This window comes from Panthera leo, chromosome A1 (genome assembly GCF_018350215.1).
Source record: "Panthera leo isolate Ple1 chromosome A1, P.leo_Ple1_pat1.1, whole genome shotgun sequence".
Classification (NCBI taxonomy): domain Eukaryota; kingdom Metazoa; phylum Chordata; class Mammalia; order Carnivora; family Felidae; genus Panthera; species Panthera leo.
In genome coordinates, this window is record NC_056679.1 from 227,786,022 (window position 1) to 227,802,390 (window position 16,369).

General features: G+C 41.4%; 1 protein-coding gene across 1 annotated transcript in view; it reads left to right on the plus strand.

Annotated features, from left to right (window-relative positions):
• Nucleotides 1-16,369, plus strand: part of DNAH5 (dynein axonemal heavy chain 5) — a 279,701-nt gene that overhangs the window by 188,980 nt on the left and 74,352 nt on the right. The window contains exons 52-55 of the mRNA XM_042953052.1: nucleotides 1,686-1,858; nucleotides 7,022-7,152; nucleotides 11,268-11,421; nucleotides 12,770-13,037. Of these exons, the coding sequence (XP_042808986.1) occupies nucleotides 1,686-1,858; nucleotides 7,022-7,152; nucleotides 11,268-11,421; nucleotides 12,770-13,037 (726 nt within the window). The remainder of the gene's footprint in view (nucleotides 1-1,685; nucleotides 1,859-7,021; nucleotides 7,153-11,267; nucleotides 11,422-12,769; nucleotides 13,038-16,369) is intronic.

A 16,369-nucleotide genomic window follows, 5' to 3' on the forward strand; every position in this document is an offset into this window, starting at 1 on the left:
TTGAAATTAGAAAAGCCTCAAATACCTGAGAAAGCCATTGAATCTAATGGGAAAGAGGTGGGTGATGTGGCCATAAGCTTTCGTGGTTATGGTTCTGTGCAAAATTGAGAGATATATTGCTTCTCTTCTTATGCAAAGAGCTAGTGCTCCAATATCTTTTTTCCTTCAGAAATAACTGAGTGTAAGTAGACTATTTCTCTTTCATTTAATTACCTTTTTTTTAAAATACTGGAAGTGAATTTTAAGTTAATTTCCATATTTAAACACATGCTATTTGTATCTTCTAAACGGTTGAAAGTGACCAGGCAGCCCCTTTCCAGATTTGATAAGGATGTGTGTGATCTATCAAAAGTTCCCGAGTGACACTTGCAAAAGGCAGTTTACTGCTAGCTATGCAGTTGGAAGGATCCTTCCACAGAAAGAAGCGGACACATTTTACTTGAAATCAGGTCACACACATACAAAAATCCTGTAGGTGTAAGAGCATTTAAAATTAGAATTTATGTATCTCATTTGCTCTAATTCAGAAGGGTAAATAATAAAAATTTATGTCTTTTATTTCCTCTAATTCAGAAGGCTCAATAATTAGATTATGGTTTCCAGGCAGCAAAGCACAACTGGGGCACTTTTGCTGGGCGGGTGTGTGGGAGGCAAACACATGACCTCTGTTGATTCAAAGCGCTTTGTTTCTCAAAGCTTGAGTTGAACATTTATAAAAAAAAAAAAGGTGAAGTGACTATTGAAATTTAATTAGCGAGGGCTTTGCAAATAAGCCAATCTTCATGGCTATGTTAAATCAATTTTCTCGCTTTGTTATAAAAAGGTTAATATACTATTATATTAGGACAAGGTCAATTGACAATAATTATGTACTATTAGATTTGGAAGATCCACTCTCTCTTCTAGTTCCCAGTGAATTTCTAAGTTGTTACTGGCATATTCAACTCAGGTGTCACTCTTTTTCCTGTTACTAATGTGAACCAATAGTAAACTTCCAGAGGCCTCATTTAGCTTTCCTTTGGCATTATGCCTTATAGTCAAAGATGGAAAAGTGTTAACCTGTATATTATGTGTTTCTAATTTTTAAAAAAGCATATTGATTTCAATAATCTTTTCCCAGTGACACAATTCAATATGTTTATTTAGGAAATCATTTTTTGTTTTCTCTCAACCCTCTACGTCCGTTCCCTAAAATTCACTCTATCTTTGCCATAACCTGAAACTCCTGAATCATAAGAATTTCCTGAGCAAATGCAATGACCTTTTTCTTTTCATCTTATTAAAAAATTCTTTTAAGTCTTCATCTCTCTTGCTGATTTTTTACACTAAATCCCTGTTTTTCTGACCTTCATTTTGTCCATGAAGTGAATATTCCCGGAAGATTCATTGAAATGCCAATATTCAATTATGGATTCAAATTAAATTCAATATATATTACATTATTTGAAATTGGCCTTTTCTAGGCAGAAAGGAACTAAGTTTGCATATGACCACAAAAATTCCAATGTTTTTACTATTGTTTGCTTTTTTTCTTTTCTAAAAATATATATACTATGGCATTTGGGTGAAAGTCAGTATTGTTCAGTGTTAAATTGTAGAGTTATGAGTGTATTAATTTAGGTTGAAGGAAGTAGTAAAGTCTGGCAGTTTGAGGAAACAATTGAATTGTTCCCCCAACTCCCTAGGTGAAACATCTGACGAGGCTGATGCTGAAATGCCCAAAATTTATGAGCCAATTGAATCTTTTGATCACCTAAAGAAGCGTTTGACTATGTTCCTGCAGCTGTATAACGAGAGCATCCGTGGCACCGGCATGGATTTGGTGTTCTTCGACGATGCCATGGTTCACTTAGTCAAGGTCAGTGGTCACACCCAGTAACACCTCCCCAAAGTGACGGACTTCAAACGTGGGGCTTCAAACCAGAATTTTTCCCCCTCTTTTGTTTTCATCTCCTAAGAGAATATTCAGTGTAAAAAATCAACTCAATGTTGGCGTCCAGTTTAATTTCGAAACTGCAACATGTGACCCCTATAGGCGGAAAATCAGCTTGAAAATCAGAGCATGTAGACTTCCAACGTGTGATATAATCTTATTCAGTGTTGCTACACAGCTTCCAGCTCAATGTTTTCACTCCGTAGAATGAATGTGGTTGACATCTGAGTTCAAAGCACAGGCAGAAAGTCTGCTTATTTGTTGCATTATGCAAAGGAGAGCTGTAAAAAGCTCTGAAGACATTATGCTTGGTGACATAAGCTAGTCACAGAAGGGCAAACACTGGATGATTCCAGTTGTCTGAGGTACCTAGGATAGTCGAATCCATAGAGACAAGAAAGTAGAATGGTGATTGCCAGGGGTGTAGGGATAGGGAGAGTGGGGAGTGTTTAGTGGTACAGAGTTTCACTTTTGCAGGATGAAGAGTTTTTGTGGTGGTTGCCTAATGACCGATTATGCAACCGATATGCCTAATGGTCAAGATGGGAAGTTTTAGGTCACATGTATTTCACCACAGTTAGAAATGATAATAAGAAAATGCTGCATGAACAATTGACTTTGAGCTGGGTGAAAATTTTGCTAGAATGAAATTTACCAGGAAAGTACATCTTCCTTTCTGCTTTGTCATAGGGGTCATTCAGTGTCTCTTCCTAAGATAGTTGATTTTCAAAGACTGGAAACAAAATATATTATTTACTTGATAACTTATGTGATCTAATTTATTTGTGGTGGTAGATAATCCCATTTTATTGTATTTATTTATTTATTTATTTGAGTGTGGGCAAGTGTGTGAGTGGGGGAAGGGCAGAGGGAGAGGGCTTGAGAATCTTAAGCAGGCTTCATGCTCAGCAAGGAGCCCCATGGAGGGCTTGATCTCACGACCCTGAGATCATGACCTGAGCCCATATCAAGAGCTGGATGCTTAACCGACTGAGCCACCCAGGTGCCCCAAGATAATGCCATTTTAAATCTGTTGCTGATATTCTCACTTTGTTGATGTCAACTTCTTTCTCAGATTACATCCTTTCAGTTAGAAAAAGGACAGCTTGAGGCTGAATCCCATTGCTTAGGTTTAATCATGAGGAGCAACCTTATAATTGCAAATTGTCTCCTCTCATAATTACTGAATCTAGAGTTCATCTAGATGACCCTGCCTCTGAAAGCAGAAGAGGGTGGGGAAGGCTCCAGGACATCAGGAAGAGGGAGGAAGACGGAGAGGCTGGTCTGGGTTGGGTACCCCCCCCACCCCCACTGCTGCCCCCGTCGCCCCCTGCATGAAGGCATTTAGCTTGGACACTTAGAATACTCAGAATCTGAGACATCTGTATTGAATTATGAGCACAGATATCCTTCCAAATATAAATAATGATAGTCTGTCATATTTAATGATTAAAAGGAAGAAGAAGAAAAAAAGAAAATGATACCAAAAGCAACTTCATAACTAACGTCTCTTGGGGACAAAATCTGACTGGCCTAGGATTTCATAATGGCTCAGATTGAAATGAGGCTATTGTTGGGGCGCCTGGGTGGCTCAGTCGGTTGAGCGTCCGGCTTCGGCTCAGTCATGATCTCGCAGTCTGTGAGTTCGAGCCCCGTGTCGGGCTCTGTGCTGACAGCTCAGGGCCTGAAGCCTGCTTCGGATTCTGTGTCCCCCTCTCTCTCTGCCCCTCCCCCACTCATGCTCTGTCTCTCTCTGTCTCAGAAATAAATAAACATTAAAAAATATTAAAAAAAAAGAAATGAGGCTATTGTTAGTCTCGTGCTTGAATAAGTTCTCTAGAACTGTCTCATTTCTGTGTTTCAAACACAGAGTGTGAGCGATGAGTATGAGTGATGAGCATTTCTTCACTTCAGAATTGTGGGCACATGACATTTGAGGCACAGGTGACTCAGCACGGGGTCTTTGACTGTTTGCCTCAGTTTCTCTCTCAGGCTCTTGTGTCTGCTCTTGAATTGGCTGAAGAATTCCTGACTGGAGTTTTTGAGCTAAGAGGCTCCATTCCTCACAGTCTCCTAGGCTGACCCTCTCTTCTACCTGCTTGTTTCCTGTGGACAATACATCCAAAGTGTCACATTGATGTGAGCCTTGAAATATGTGACCTAGTTATAAGATGTGATAGAAGCTACAGGATAGAATTAAGATGAAAATTATAGCAAAACAGGATGTGATATGAGACCAGGCATATTTCTTAGTCCCTTTCTTCAGTAAACTAATGATTTCTTCTGGGCTCCTGGGTAGCTCAGTTGGTTAAGCATCCGACTCTTGATTTTGGCTCAGGTCGTGATCTCAGGGTTGGGAGACTGAGCCCTGCATCAGGCTCCGTGCTTAAGATTCTCTCTCTCCCTTCCCCCATTCTCTCTCTCTCTCAAAATAAAATAAAATAAAATAAAATAATGATTTTCTTTCAAAACAGAGAATATCTCTGTGACAGCTCTTTTGCCTCTTTGGTTAAGATTTGAACCATGACGTGTGTGGTTTTTTGTGGTCTCGCCCCTGCCTAGCACTCTAGCTTGTGGCTTATGCTCAGCTTAGCATGTAATCAAGAAAAATCAGCTACCCATGATGAAACGCACCCTTCTTCCAGACAACTTCACCCACGTGCATTCCCAACAAGTGCCCCGTCGTGTGGAATTTATCTGTGTTGTGTGTTTTGTGTTTGTCTTCCCTGCTGGGCAGCAAGCTTGTGAGTGTGGGGCACCCAGTTTATTCACTTCAGTATTCACAGGACGGAGAATAGGCACGCTTGAGATTCTTGATAAATGGGATTGGAATTTAACCAAGTCCCCACTGAGGCCCTAGCCAACCCTTTGCTGCCTCATCTCCTGATGTCTCTGGACCTAGTACTGAAGTTCCCACCTCCTAGGGATACCCCAGGCCTTTTGTCGACTCTGAGACTTCGTGCACCCCAGGCCCTCTTCTTAAAACGTAGCCCAACTCCTGCCTGGCCTGCCCACTTCTTTGTAGGAGACTCGTAGTTATCTTTCAAGACCCAGATCACGCTCCAGCTCCACACCTGAGAGTTGCCTTTGCCCAGCAGCACTGTTTCGTTTGCCGCCATTTTTACCTGTTTCCACATGCAGCGTGGTACATCCCCACGTTTCTGTTAGCAGGTCTCTCTCCTCTGCTAGCACATGAGCACCTGCGGGGCAGGCTGGGCATTGCTAATTTTTAAACTATTTGCTAAAGGAATTGAAAAATGAATAGTTTTATCTCACAATCTATAGAGTAGGAGAAAGATAGTACCATTTGAAGGTCCTATTTGACTGTGTTTTCTCCTTTATTTCTTTTTGTATTCTAGGGTATGAGTTTTTGAATCTCTTTTAAACCCTTCTACTTATCTATTCATGTATATGTTCGTTTGTCGTATGCGGTTTGAGGGTTTAATGTGTGCTAGAAACTGGGAATGGAATGTTGTAATGTAAGATCTAGGCTGGTTTCAGGAAAAGATATTGGGTGGAGGTTCCCAGTACCTAATTATCAACAATTATTTCAACCCTTAATATATTCACCAACACCAACGGAAGGAAATGGTTAGGACAAAAGACATATATTTGAAAAATATTAACCAAGGAAAGACACAGAAGATTCCAGTGTGGCTTTCAGTAGCCCCTTACCTGCCTTATCTGTGCCTCTTGAAGTAGTACCACGGAAAGAACATGAATAGACAGCAGCAAAATCATTCTTGCCAGTACTGTTCCTTACCTGCCTACAACAACTCCCCTGCCTACAACTGAGTAGGAGCCTGGAAGGACCAGTGTGCCACCCACCCATGCCACAGGCTCTCAGGTCCACAACAGAGACATGAACATGATCTTCCTTTCCAGGGGCTCACACTACATTGGGAGAAATAATCCAACAGCCAGGAGTAGTCCCAGAATTTTATTATATCTGAATAAAAAGGAAAAAAGAGTAGTCCCAACAGGAATAAAGTGTAGCCCCTGCCACAGGAGGTAGTCCTGAGAAAGGATGTTTACCAATATGTTCGTCAACATATTGCTAATTCCAGGTTACCCCAGCCACATAGAGGTGATCCGTCTCAGCTCCATTCTCATTATCATTAGTCTACAGAAAAGTGGGTATCACACCAATACCCTAGGCTCAGACTGCAGTTAGGTCGGAAAGAGAAGTAGTTATCATGTAGAGAGAAAAAAGCATCCAGGAGAATCCTACACTGAATCCCCTCTGTGGGGGTGTTGGAAGCCTGATGGTGTAAGCAATTCATCAGTAACAATAAAGCTAAAGAAACATGGGCTTCTGAACACCTGGGTGGCTCAGTTGGTTAAGCGTCTGACTTTGGCACAGGTCACCATGTCTCACGGTTCGTGAGTTCCAGCCCCGTGTGAGGCTCCATGCTGACAGCTCAGAGCCTGGAGCCTGCTTTGGATTCTGTGTTGCCTCTCTGTCTGCCCCTACCCCACTCGCTCTCTCTCTCTCTCTCTCTCTCTCGCTCTCTCTCTCTCCTCCTTCTCTCCCCTCCTTCCTCCTCTTTCTCCTCCTCCTCTTCTTCTTCCTCCTCCTCTTCCTCCTCCTCGTCATCTTCCTCTTCAAAATTCCATCACCAATGCCACATTTTGGAAATTTTCTTCCCTTCGATTTAAATGCTCTGCCATTGTTCAAATGTGGAAGATACTCTAATCAACTCTTCTGTATTCCAAGGATATACATTGTCTTGAAATTTCAGTCTCTTTCCTGTCCCACTGCGTTAGGTTGGGAGACTGAAAGGAAACATCCAAGCCTCCTCGACTTCTTTTCTTTAAAACCCAGAGCAGGCCAAAGAGGGACTTCAGCTGACTTCTCTGTACTCGTCTCCTCTTGTTTCCCAAAGGCGCCCCCAACATATGCCCTGTCTGGTACTCTTCAAACACCATTCTATTTCAGAAATGCTGTCCTTCATCCAGCCAGCGTCTTTCTCCATTCCGATCCTGAGACACATATGGCTTCCCAAATGCTTCTTTTGCGTAAAGAGGAAAAAATGGAATATTTACATGTTGAACAATGATCTGTGTCTTTTCTATTCCGCATTCTAGATCTCACGTGTCATTGGCACGCCCCGGGGAAATGCCCTCCTGGTGGGGGTGGGCGGATCAGGAAAGCAGAGCCTGACGAGGTTGGCTTCGTTCATTGCTGGCTATACTTCCTTCCAGATCACTCTGACAAGGTAACAAGCTTTCACTGTAATTAACCTGAAATGGATTTTGATAGCAGGTTCTCAGAGGCCACTTGAATTTAGCATGCATTTTTCTTAAACATAAGGAATCATAATCATTTTCCCTCTTAAATGTTGAGTTATCATTGTCCCCTTTCAACCTTTGTTGTAGATGTGAAATTTTCACATTAATAATTGGCTTTTGAGATATTTCAGCCTCTCGTTGTAAATAGCTGCCCCCCTGCACTTATGCATGCCATGAGTGTTACCTGTATTCCTTTTGGTGTATTTCAGAAGAAACTTCTCCCTACTAGGTGTTAATTCAGGTTTCAAGAATGTTAACAAACTAGAAAAATAACTGAAAAATTTGGGTTTATTCATTTATTCGTACATTTAAAAATATTTGTTGAACACCAGCTATGCGCCAGGCACTGGCTAGGTGCTAGGGAGCACATGGCAAGTCAGCCTCGTGTCATCACAGAGCCTACAGTAGTCAAGGGGTCAGGCACCTGAGCAGTTCATTCAGTAAGGTGTCGTATGTAGGGGGCGCCTGGGTAGCTCAGTCGGTGAAGCGTCCGACTTCGGCTCAGGTCATGATCTCATAGCTCGTCAGCTCGAGCCCCGTGTCGGGCTCTGTGCTGACAGCTCAGAGCCTGGAGCCTTCTTCGGATTCTGTGTCTCCTTCACTCTCTTCCCCTTTCCCATTTGCTTGCACGCTGTCTCTCTCTCTCTCAAGAATAAATAAACTTTTAAAAAAATTAAAAAAAATAAGGTGTCGTATGTAGGTGCTATCTATGAGAAAGAAATAAATGCAGACCAGCTCCTATTGAAACATGAGGGAGGGACTCCTAACCTAGTGTAGGGGATGGTCAGAAAAGGCTTTCTGGAGGAAAAGATGGAAACCTGAATAAGAATAGGAGTTATCTCAGAGAAGAGGAATGATAAAGAACGTTCCAGGCAAAAAAGATCAGCACATGTGAAGTCACATGGAGGCCCTGGAAGAAGTAAAACATGGGTGGGTGTGCAGCATAAGATACTAAGTGGGGAAGGAATAGAAAAGGAGGCCTTTGAAAACATGATAAGGAATTTAGACTTTATCCTAGAGCAACAGAAAACCATTAATGAGTTACCCCTAGGAAGGGCCTATGGGTTTGTATGTACAGAAAATGGATGGAAGGGGCTAAACAGGAATAGTTATAAGGCGTCCCAGGGATCTAGGCAAGAGATAATGGGACTTGAGTGGTAGCAGTAAGAATGGAGAAAAAAGGACAGACTTGAGATCGTTGGGAAGTTGAACTATTGGACTTGGTCCATCCTAGTTCTGGCTTGGAAAGATGATGCATACACTGATGCAAACCCTCCTCAAGATAGGGAACCCCGGGACGGTTGTTCTCGGACATATGTGTATGGGGCGGGCGGAACCAGGAAGTGAAGAGTCAGCATGAAGAGAAAAGCAGGGGTGATTCAAAGGGGCTGAATTTCAGGATTAACCAAGATGAGAAACAGGAGGCCAGTTTGCGAAGTTTAGTTGGGCTGAAAATTATAAGAGGTTAACCTGTAGGTGTGGGACTAGGAAGTCTTGCCTTTTGGGCATTGCTCTAGAGTTTTGGTTTGGCCCAGTAGGGCAAAGTGTACCCATCTGTCTTACTGATGGAGGCCTATAGATATCTACTAGGGCAAAGATCGAAAATGATTAAACACTGGGTTTAAGGCCCAGATATTCATGTGTTGTTGTTACACTTTCCATTTGGTTCAGATTATAGGCTTCTGCTTGGAGAATAAATCTAAAAGATTGCTGGTTTTTGTTTTGTTTTGTTTTTTGTTTTTTGTTTTTGTTTTGTTTTCAAGTACTAGGACAGAGAGAAATAATTCTAATTGCCTTGTGTATAATTGTTCTAGTTTGGATAGAAGCAGAATTTGATAAGTGATATCCTATACAGGAAAGAGACTGGGCTCTGAGATTTTTTTTTTTTAATGTTGTTTATTTATTTATCTTGAGAGACAGAGAGAGAGAATGTGAGGGGAGGGGCAGAGACAGAAGGAGAGAGAGAATCCTAAGCAGGTTCCACTCTGTCAGCACAGAGCCCTATGCAGGGCTCAATCTCACAAACCTTGAGATCATGAACTGAGCCAAAGTCAAGAGTCAGATATTTAACCGACTGAGCCACCCAGGTACCCCTGGACTCTGAGATTTTTGTTCCCAACATTTATTTAAAACTGTACAGTTTTCAAAGCACTTTTATATGCCTAGGCTAATTTGGTCTTTAAAAGAGCTTTATGGGTTAGCAGGGCATATAGTATTAGCCTATCTTACAGTGGAGACTCTATCACTTGTGGGAAATCCCAGATCTACCTGGGAATTAACCAACAGTATTTCTGGTTTCTGGTCTGGCTGGGCTTTGTGTCGCAGTGCCTCAGGAAAAATATCTTGCACCTCCTCTCTCTGTGATAAATTAGTTCCTCTGCATGTCATAGTGGGAACGCTCTGTTACTAATGGAAAGGAGGGCCAAGGCCTGCTAGCCTTCCCATTGCCTTCAAGAGGCCATCTTACTGCCTACACCTCTGCATAGCTATGTGGCCAAGAATCAGGAAGCAAGAGCCTCACATTCTGGAAACACAGACATTTGTAAGAAGGCTCAGGTCATTATTTGAGGCAGCGGGCCCTTGATCCAGGGGACTGGACTGGAAGTTTTTCCAAGTCAGGAGAAGCTGGGATGAGGTATTTTTTTTTTTTTTTCCTCTCTGTCTCCCTCTCTGATGGGGAACTGCATCTTTGAAATTCTTTTCTAATCTCTCAGATCTCACTTCTCTAGACATTTTCTTAAAATATTGATGCCTGGTAGTGGGATTTCTGGTTCTAGATTTAGGGTTTAGATGATCAAAAAGCACAGAGTATAGAAGTTAAATATTTAGTAGCTTTAAAAAAAATCAGACGGCCATTTGCTCTTGTGCTTTGAACTCTGAGTTTATTTAATGACAAAAAATTTCAAATAATAATTCAGTAAGTCTGAATCTCTAGGATTGGAAGATCTTTATTTTTACTTTTGGTGGTAATGGGCTGCCCTGTATTGGGACCTCTCTAATATTTCATGATTGCAGGCTGACTTCCACTAAAGGATTGCTTTTCATCGTGAAAGAAGATTTAGAGTGTGATATTCTGTGTTTCCAGCTAGTCTCCTACTGTGTACTGATTGCTCAGAAAACTCTTTTATGTGGGCCCCAAAGATGTGTTGGAAGATGAGAGGGCAACATTCTTTTTTTAACATTTTACTATTTAAGTAATTTCTCTACACCCAATGCAGGGCTCGAATTTACAACCCCGAGGTCAAGAGTCACCCACTCTTCCGATGGAGCCAGCCAGGCGCCTCGAGAGGGCACCATTTGTAATGAGGCATGTCCCTCACCCGAAAGAATAAGACTTGAAATTGCTTCATTTAGATTAATTTGTGAGGTGTCATTACAATTCCAATGGCAGATAGGTCCTTAGTAAACGTCCCAATTTAACCTTTGTTTTAGCGTTACCAACAAGTATTTTCAAAATGAAACATATATGGCTTCAGATGACACTTCGTTGTGGTAAAAACAGTATTTTGGTTTCAGGTTGACTTTTTACTCTAGGTTTTTATTTTGTGTCCCAGAAAATTATACTGTTTCATGATATGTGGAGTTTAAAAATCAGTTTCATATTTGCAGGTAAATATAATGTGATTTGACTTGATGTTGACTTATTGTGGTGATCTTTTAACAATATATGCGAGTATGGAAATACTATGTTGTGCACCTGAAACTAACATAATGTTATATGTCAATTATGCCTCAAGAAAAAAAAAAAATAGTTCTTAAGTTTAGCGAATAAGGAAGTACTCAAAATTTTCACAAAATGGTTCACCTCTATTACTCCCAAAGGAGTAGGTATTCAGCACTGAAAGAAAGTTTTAAAAATCAATTTCATCCTTGTAAGTAAATACAATGAACCAGTAACATTCCCATACAATAAAATTCTTATCTGATGGAACAATATCAGCACTTCTTTTCATTAACCAAATGGCATAAAGCATTGTTATAACGATCTTTTGCTTCCCATCAAAATAATTTAGCTAACGACACAATGACAATATTTCTTTAGGTCCTACAACACATCAAATCTAGTGGAAGACCTGAAGATTTTGTATAGAACGGCTGGACAGCAAGGCAGAGGAATCACTTTCCTCTTCACGGACAATGAGATTAAGGATGAGTCAGTTTTGGAATACGTGAACAATGTTTTATCATCGGGGGAGGTAGGAGTTCATATATCTCCATGCATTTTGACTCTTCAGATGGCCTCCTGCTTGAGAGCTCTCTGTGTCCTTCCATCACAGTTGTTGAATGAGTGCTATTATGGGGGATTAGGAGATTCCTATTAGGAAGAAATGCTTTTTCTGTTGGGTTTGGAGAATAAAAGTGAGCTGATTGGATATTCGATATGCCCATTTACCCCCTCCAAGGGCTATGACTTCACAGTTAATAATAGAATCGTTTGTGTATTTTAAAATGTGGGGTATCTTATCTTGAGGACTTGGCTAATTTTTAAAAAAAAAAGGATGTGTAAAGCTTTTTATTTTGCTGTAGTCCTAATAGTTTATTTTTGCTTTTGTTTCCCTTGCCTGAGAAGACACATCTAGAAAAAATGTTGCTAAGGCTAATGCCACAGACCACTGCCTATGTTTTCTTCTAGGAGTTTTATGGTTTCAGGTCTTGTATTTAGGTCTTTAAGCCATTTTCATTTCATTTCATTTCATTTCATTTCATTTCATTTCATTTCATTTCATTTATTTTGTTTATGTTTAGAGAGACAGAGAAAGAGACAGAATGTGGGTAGAGAGGGAGAAAGAGAATCCCAAGTAGGCTCCATGCTCTCAGCACAGAGGGCTTGATCTCACAAACTGAGGTTATGACCTGAGCTGAAATCAAGAGCTGGGCACTCAACTGATCGAGCTACCCAGACTCCCCATTACCATGCTGTTTTGATTATTATGGGTTTGCAGTTCATTTTGAAATCTGGAATTGTGATACATTCATCTTTGTTCTTCCTTTTCAAAGTTGCTTTGGCTATTGGGGGTCTTTTGTGGTTCCATACAAATATTAGGATTATTCTAGTTTTGCAGAAAATACTATTGGTACATTGATAGGGATTGCATTGAATCTGTAGATTGCCTTGGGAAATATGGACATTTAATAACATTAATTCTTTTAATCTATTAGTATGGGGGTGTGCTCAATCGGTTGAGCATCTGACTCTTGATTTTGGCTCATGTTATGATCTCATGGGTTCATGGGATTGAGCCCCGTGTCAGGCTCTGTGCTGACAGTGTGGAGCCTGCTTGGGATTTTCTCTCTCCTTCTTGCCTGCCCCCCGCTCACATGCATGTATGCTCTCTCTCATTCAAAATAAATAAGTAAACATTTAAAAAAATCTATAAGCATGGAATGTCTTTCCATTTGTTTGTGTCATGAGGACTTTTGTTAATTTTTAAAGGTGAGTTTTAGGACACAAATGGAGGAAAGATATCATATGTATCGACCTATGTATTTTGATCTGTTTGCATATGCCTGTACTGAATTTGAATGTTTGCACTTCTTTTGAAGGTCTCCAACCTATTTGCTCGTGATGAAATTGATGAAATTAATAGTGATCTCATATCAGTCATGAAAAAAGAATACCCCAGGCGCCCTCCTACCAATGAGAACCTGTATGACTACTTCATGAGTCGGGTCCGGCAGAACCTTCACATTGTGCTCTGCTTTTCACCTGTGGGGGAGAAATTTCGAAATCGAGCTTTGAAGTTCCCTGCCCTTATTTCAGGATGCATCATTGACTGGTTCAGCCTATGGCCTAAAGATGCCTTAGTTGCTGGTTAGTGTGGTGGACATTTTTGTCAGTTTTTGGTTAACATTTGTGTGTGTGTGTGTGTGTGTGTGTGTGTGTGTGTGCACGCATGTTTATTTATTTATATTCTGTGCTGTTTGTTCTCTCTGTACTGGATTGAGTCAAAAGTCACTTTGTCCAGCAGTTTAGGATATTTACAAGATGCTGCTCTTTCATATTAGGTAGCTAATTTTTCCCAGAGTGTGGTTATCAGGTAATGATCTTCCGTCTGTACTCCCTTGGATTAATTTCCAGTGATTCTAGTCTTCTCAGGGATGCTTAAAGGCTTTGTCTCAGTTGGATCCCCAGGCACGTTCCAGGATGTCCCAGGAAGGCACTGAGGTTTTAACTGCTTTGATAGCATTTGTGTTCTTTTCAAAGTGGATTGGCCCATCTCTGAGTAGTTGAAGCCAAATGTCTCTTGGACATTTCGTTCTCGTGGCTGCAGTGCTGGAAATCAAAGAAGAAGATATTATCCAGCAGTCCTCTGATGGTTTCTATCCTTGAAAGGAATGTTAGCTAGAGTGTTCTGGGACTTGGATCCTTGCTGCTTCCACTTCTGTGGAAGAGATGTTAGTAGAGGAGATGTTAGAGATCATTGAGTTTATGTTTTTTCAGCTTTGGGTGAGAAATTGTTTGTGGATATTTTAAGTGATGGGGATGTTTAGGCCTCACTCACCCTTGACCTGTTGTATCAGAATCTCAGGGGTGCCCTGTCTCATGGCAGTGGTTTTCAAACTTTTGTCTGGTTATGTTTTAATAATAATTCAGAAGAGTCCTATTTCCCAGTAATACGTTGCTGGTAGCCTTGGTAGATCAAAGTGAGGTGAAGGAGGTGAGGAAGGGGCTGGAGCCTGCCCTCCCAGCCCCAGCCCACGTCTGTGTCACACCCACATCTGGTGCTCCAGTTCTGTGGTGCCCAGGGTGAGAACGACCGATCAGCCTGTCTCCTACAGATGGAGACACGGGGGACGCTGAAGCCGAGGGACTTGTCAGAGATTTAAGAAGCATTAGGATCTGTACTGGGGGAGGAACCCAGGTTTTATAGATTTATATATATTTTTAACAAATTCTTATCCACTGGGGACATTTTATTCTCTGCAAACTGCTGTTGACAATAATGTTTTTCCAATCTGTGGCTTTTAAACACAGAATGTTTTTACATATTCAAAGTACACATGTACATTTTCCTCTTTTGTCTTCTAAGGTTGGAGAAAAGGCCAGTGATTTAAAATTTTAAGTCCTCTTAAAATGTAAACACAACTAAGGGTAAAGCTTTAAAATTCTTTGAAGTAGGATATAAATGCAGAGCACACAATGACAGAATTTAAGAGCTATATTAAAGTTAACTATGAAACATGGTAATTAGTATGCAAGTACCTTGTAGAGTAGCATGTAAGGTATTATTATGAACAATAAAATAACAATTTCAGGTGACAAACATTGTAATATACCATAATTAAGATGATTTAATTTAAATATGGAGCCCTTCCTGCTAGGTCTGTATTTCAATCATCTCTTTTATTACAAGACAAAGGCCTCACTGATCTTTCCTTTGTTAATTTCTCACAAATCTGCCCCTTTCTTTTAAATCTCATCGTATCAACCCAAGCCAGGATTACATGGAGGTCAGGGAAGTTTTCATTTCCGTGTAGTTGTTTCCTAGCTGCTGTCCTGACTTTCAACGGATGAGGCTCCTTGTTTGTTTATTGTGAATGTATTTATTGAACTCCATGCTGTTTATAGAGCCAGGCATAGTAGGGAGTAAGGTGGGCTTGTGTCTTCAGTCCGGATCCTCTTCCCAGGCAAGCTCATTGTCACCCTTCTGGGTGATGTGCCCCATCAACTTTTCTCTCTAGTCTCGTCGGTCCTCTGGCTGCCTGCTTGATACATTCTGTGCACTTGACTGCCTGCTTGATACATCCTCATGGGGGCTTTACAGACCGCTACTCCACATGTCTGCAGCTGAACTGCCTCTCCTCTGGTCCCTTCCCCAGGAAGTCCCACCATTGTCCACAAAACCATGCAATCAGAGAGCTTTGTCTTTGTCTTGAACATCCCAGCTTCCTTCAGCTCTCAAGTCTGCTCCATTGGCAAATCACTTTGACTTTATCTTTTTTTTTTAGGTTTATTTATTTATTTGGGGCGGGAGGGTCAGAGAGAGAGGGAGAGAGAGAATCCCAAGTAGCCTCCACACTGCAGCTCATAGCCTGACACGGGGCTCAATCTCATGAACCATGAGATTATGACCAAAGCCAAAATCAAGAGTCAGATGCTTAACCAACTGAGCCACCCAGGTACCCCATGTTGACTTTATCTTTTAAATACTGGGGGACTGTCTCTAGCACTTTCCCTCTCACAGATGTCCTAGGCCAAGCTGTCATTGTCACTCACCTGGAAAACCCAGATCACTTTCTAATGACCTCTCCTCCTCTTCCAGCTGTCTGCCATCTATCCCACAATGCTGACAGAAGAATGAGGAAAACACAAACCCAACCACACAGCTTTCTACTTAGAACCTCGCATGACCTCCCCGTGCTCTTGGGAGAAAGGCCACGTTACGTAGCCTGGCCTCCCAGACTGGGAAGAGTGGCCCTGCCCACCCCCCATCTTCCCTTGAGGTCACTCTTTCTAACTATTCTGTTCTTCTGGATCCTTGAACAGGCTGCTTTTTCTTCCCATGTGACACCCTCCTCCTCCATCCTATTGAGCCCTCCTCCCTTTGTCTGGATGGTGCTGGCTCAGTCAAACTTCCCTTCTTAAGGGGAACAATCCTGCCTCCCCTTCTCCCCACAAAACTGATCCCATGGTATCACTTCATAGCACTCTGTGCTCTTCCTTCCTGGGGCTAACCACAGTCTGCCATTTGTATAGTTGTGTGTTGATCTGGCCCAGTAGACTAAAAACTCCATGAGGTCAAGGACTACCTATCTTTTATTCACAATCTGGGCAGCTACCAGTGCTGAATGAATGAGTCAGTCTGTCAAAGTTCATTTACTTGCAGTCTTCTCTAACCCAACACAAACCTTCTCTCTCTTTTTCTCCCCAGATACACCTCTTTTGTTTGTCCTCTGAATGTGCTTTAATCATACTTATTCTCCATACATTGTCCCCCTTAGATCAAGAATATTCTCTTCAGTCTCCTCTGTTTATCTAAGTTCCAGAGCTTAGTCAGAACTCAACACATCCTTCACTCTTTTTTTGTTCTCTAAGGAATATTTAGTTTCCCGCCCTCCCATCTTGGACCTCCTATATCTTAGCACGTAGACTTTATATCATGTACCTGGTATTGAAATCTTCTTAAACTATTGATAACCTGT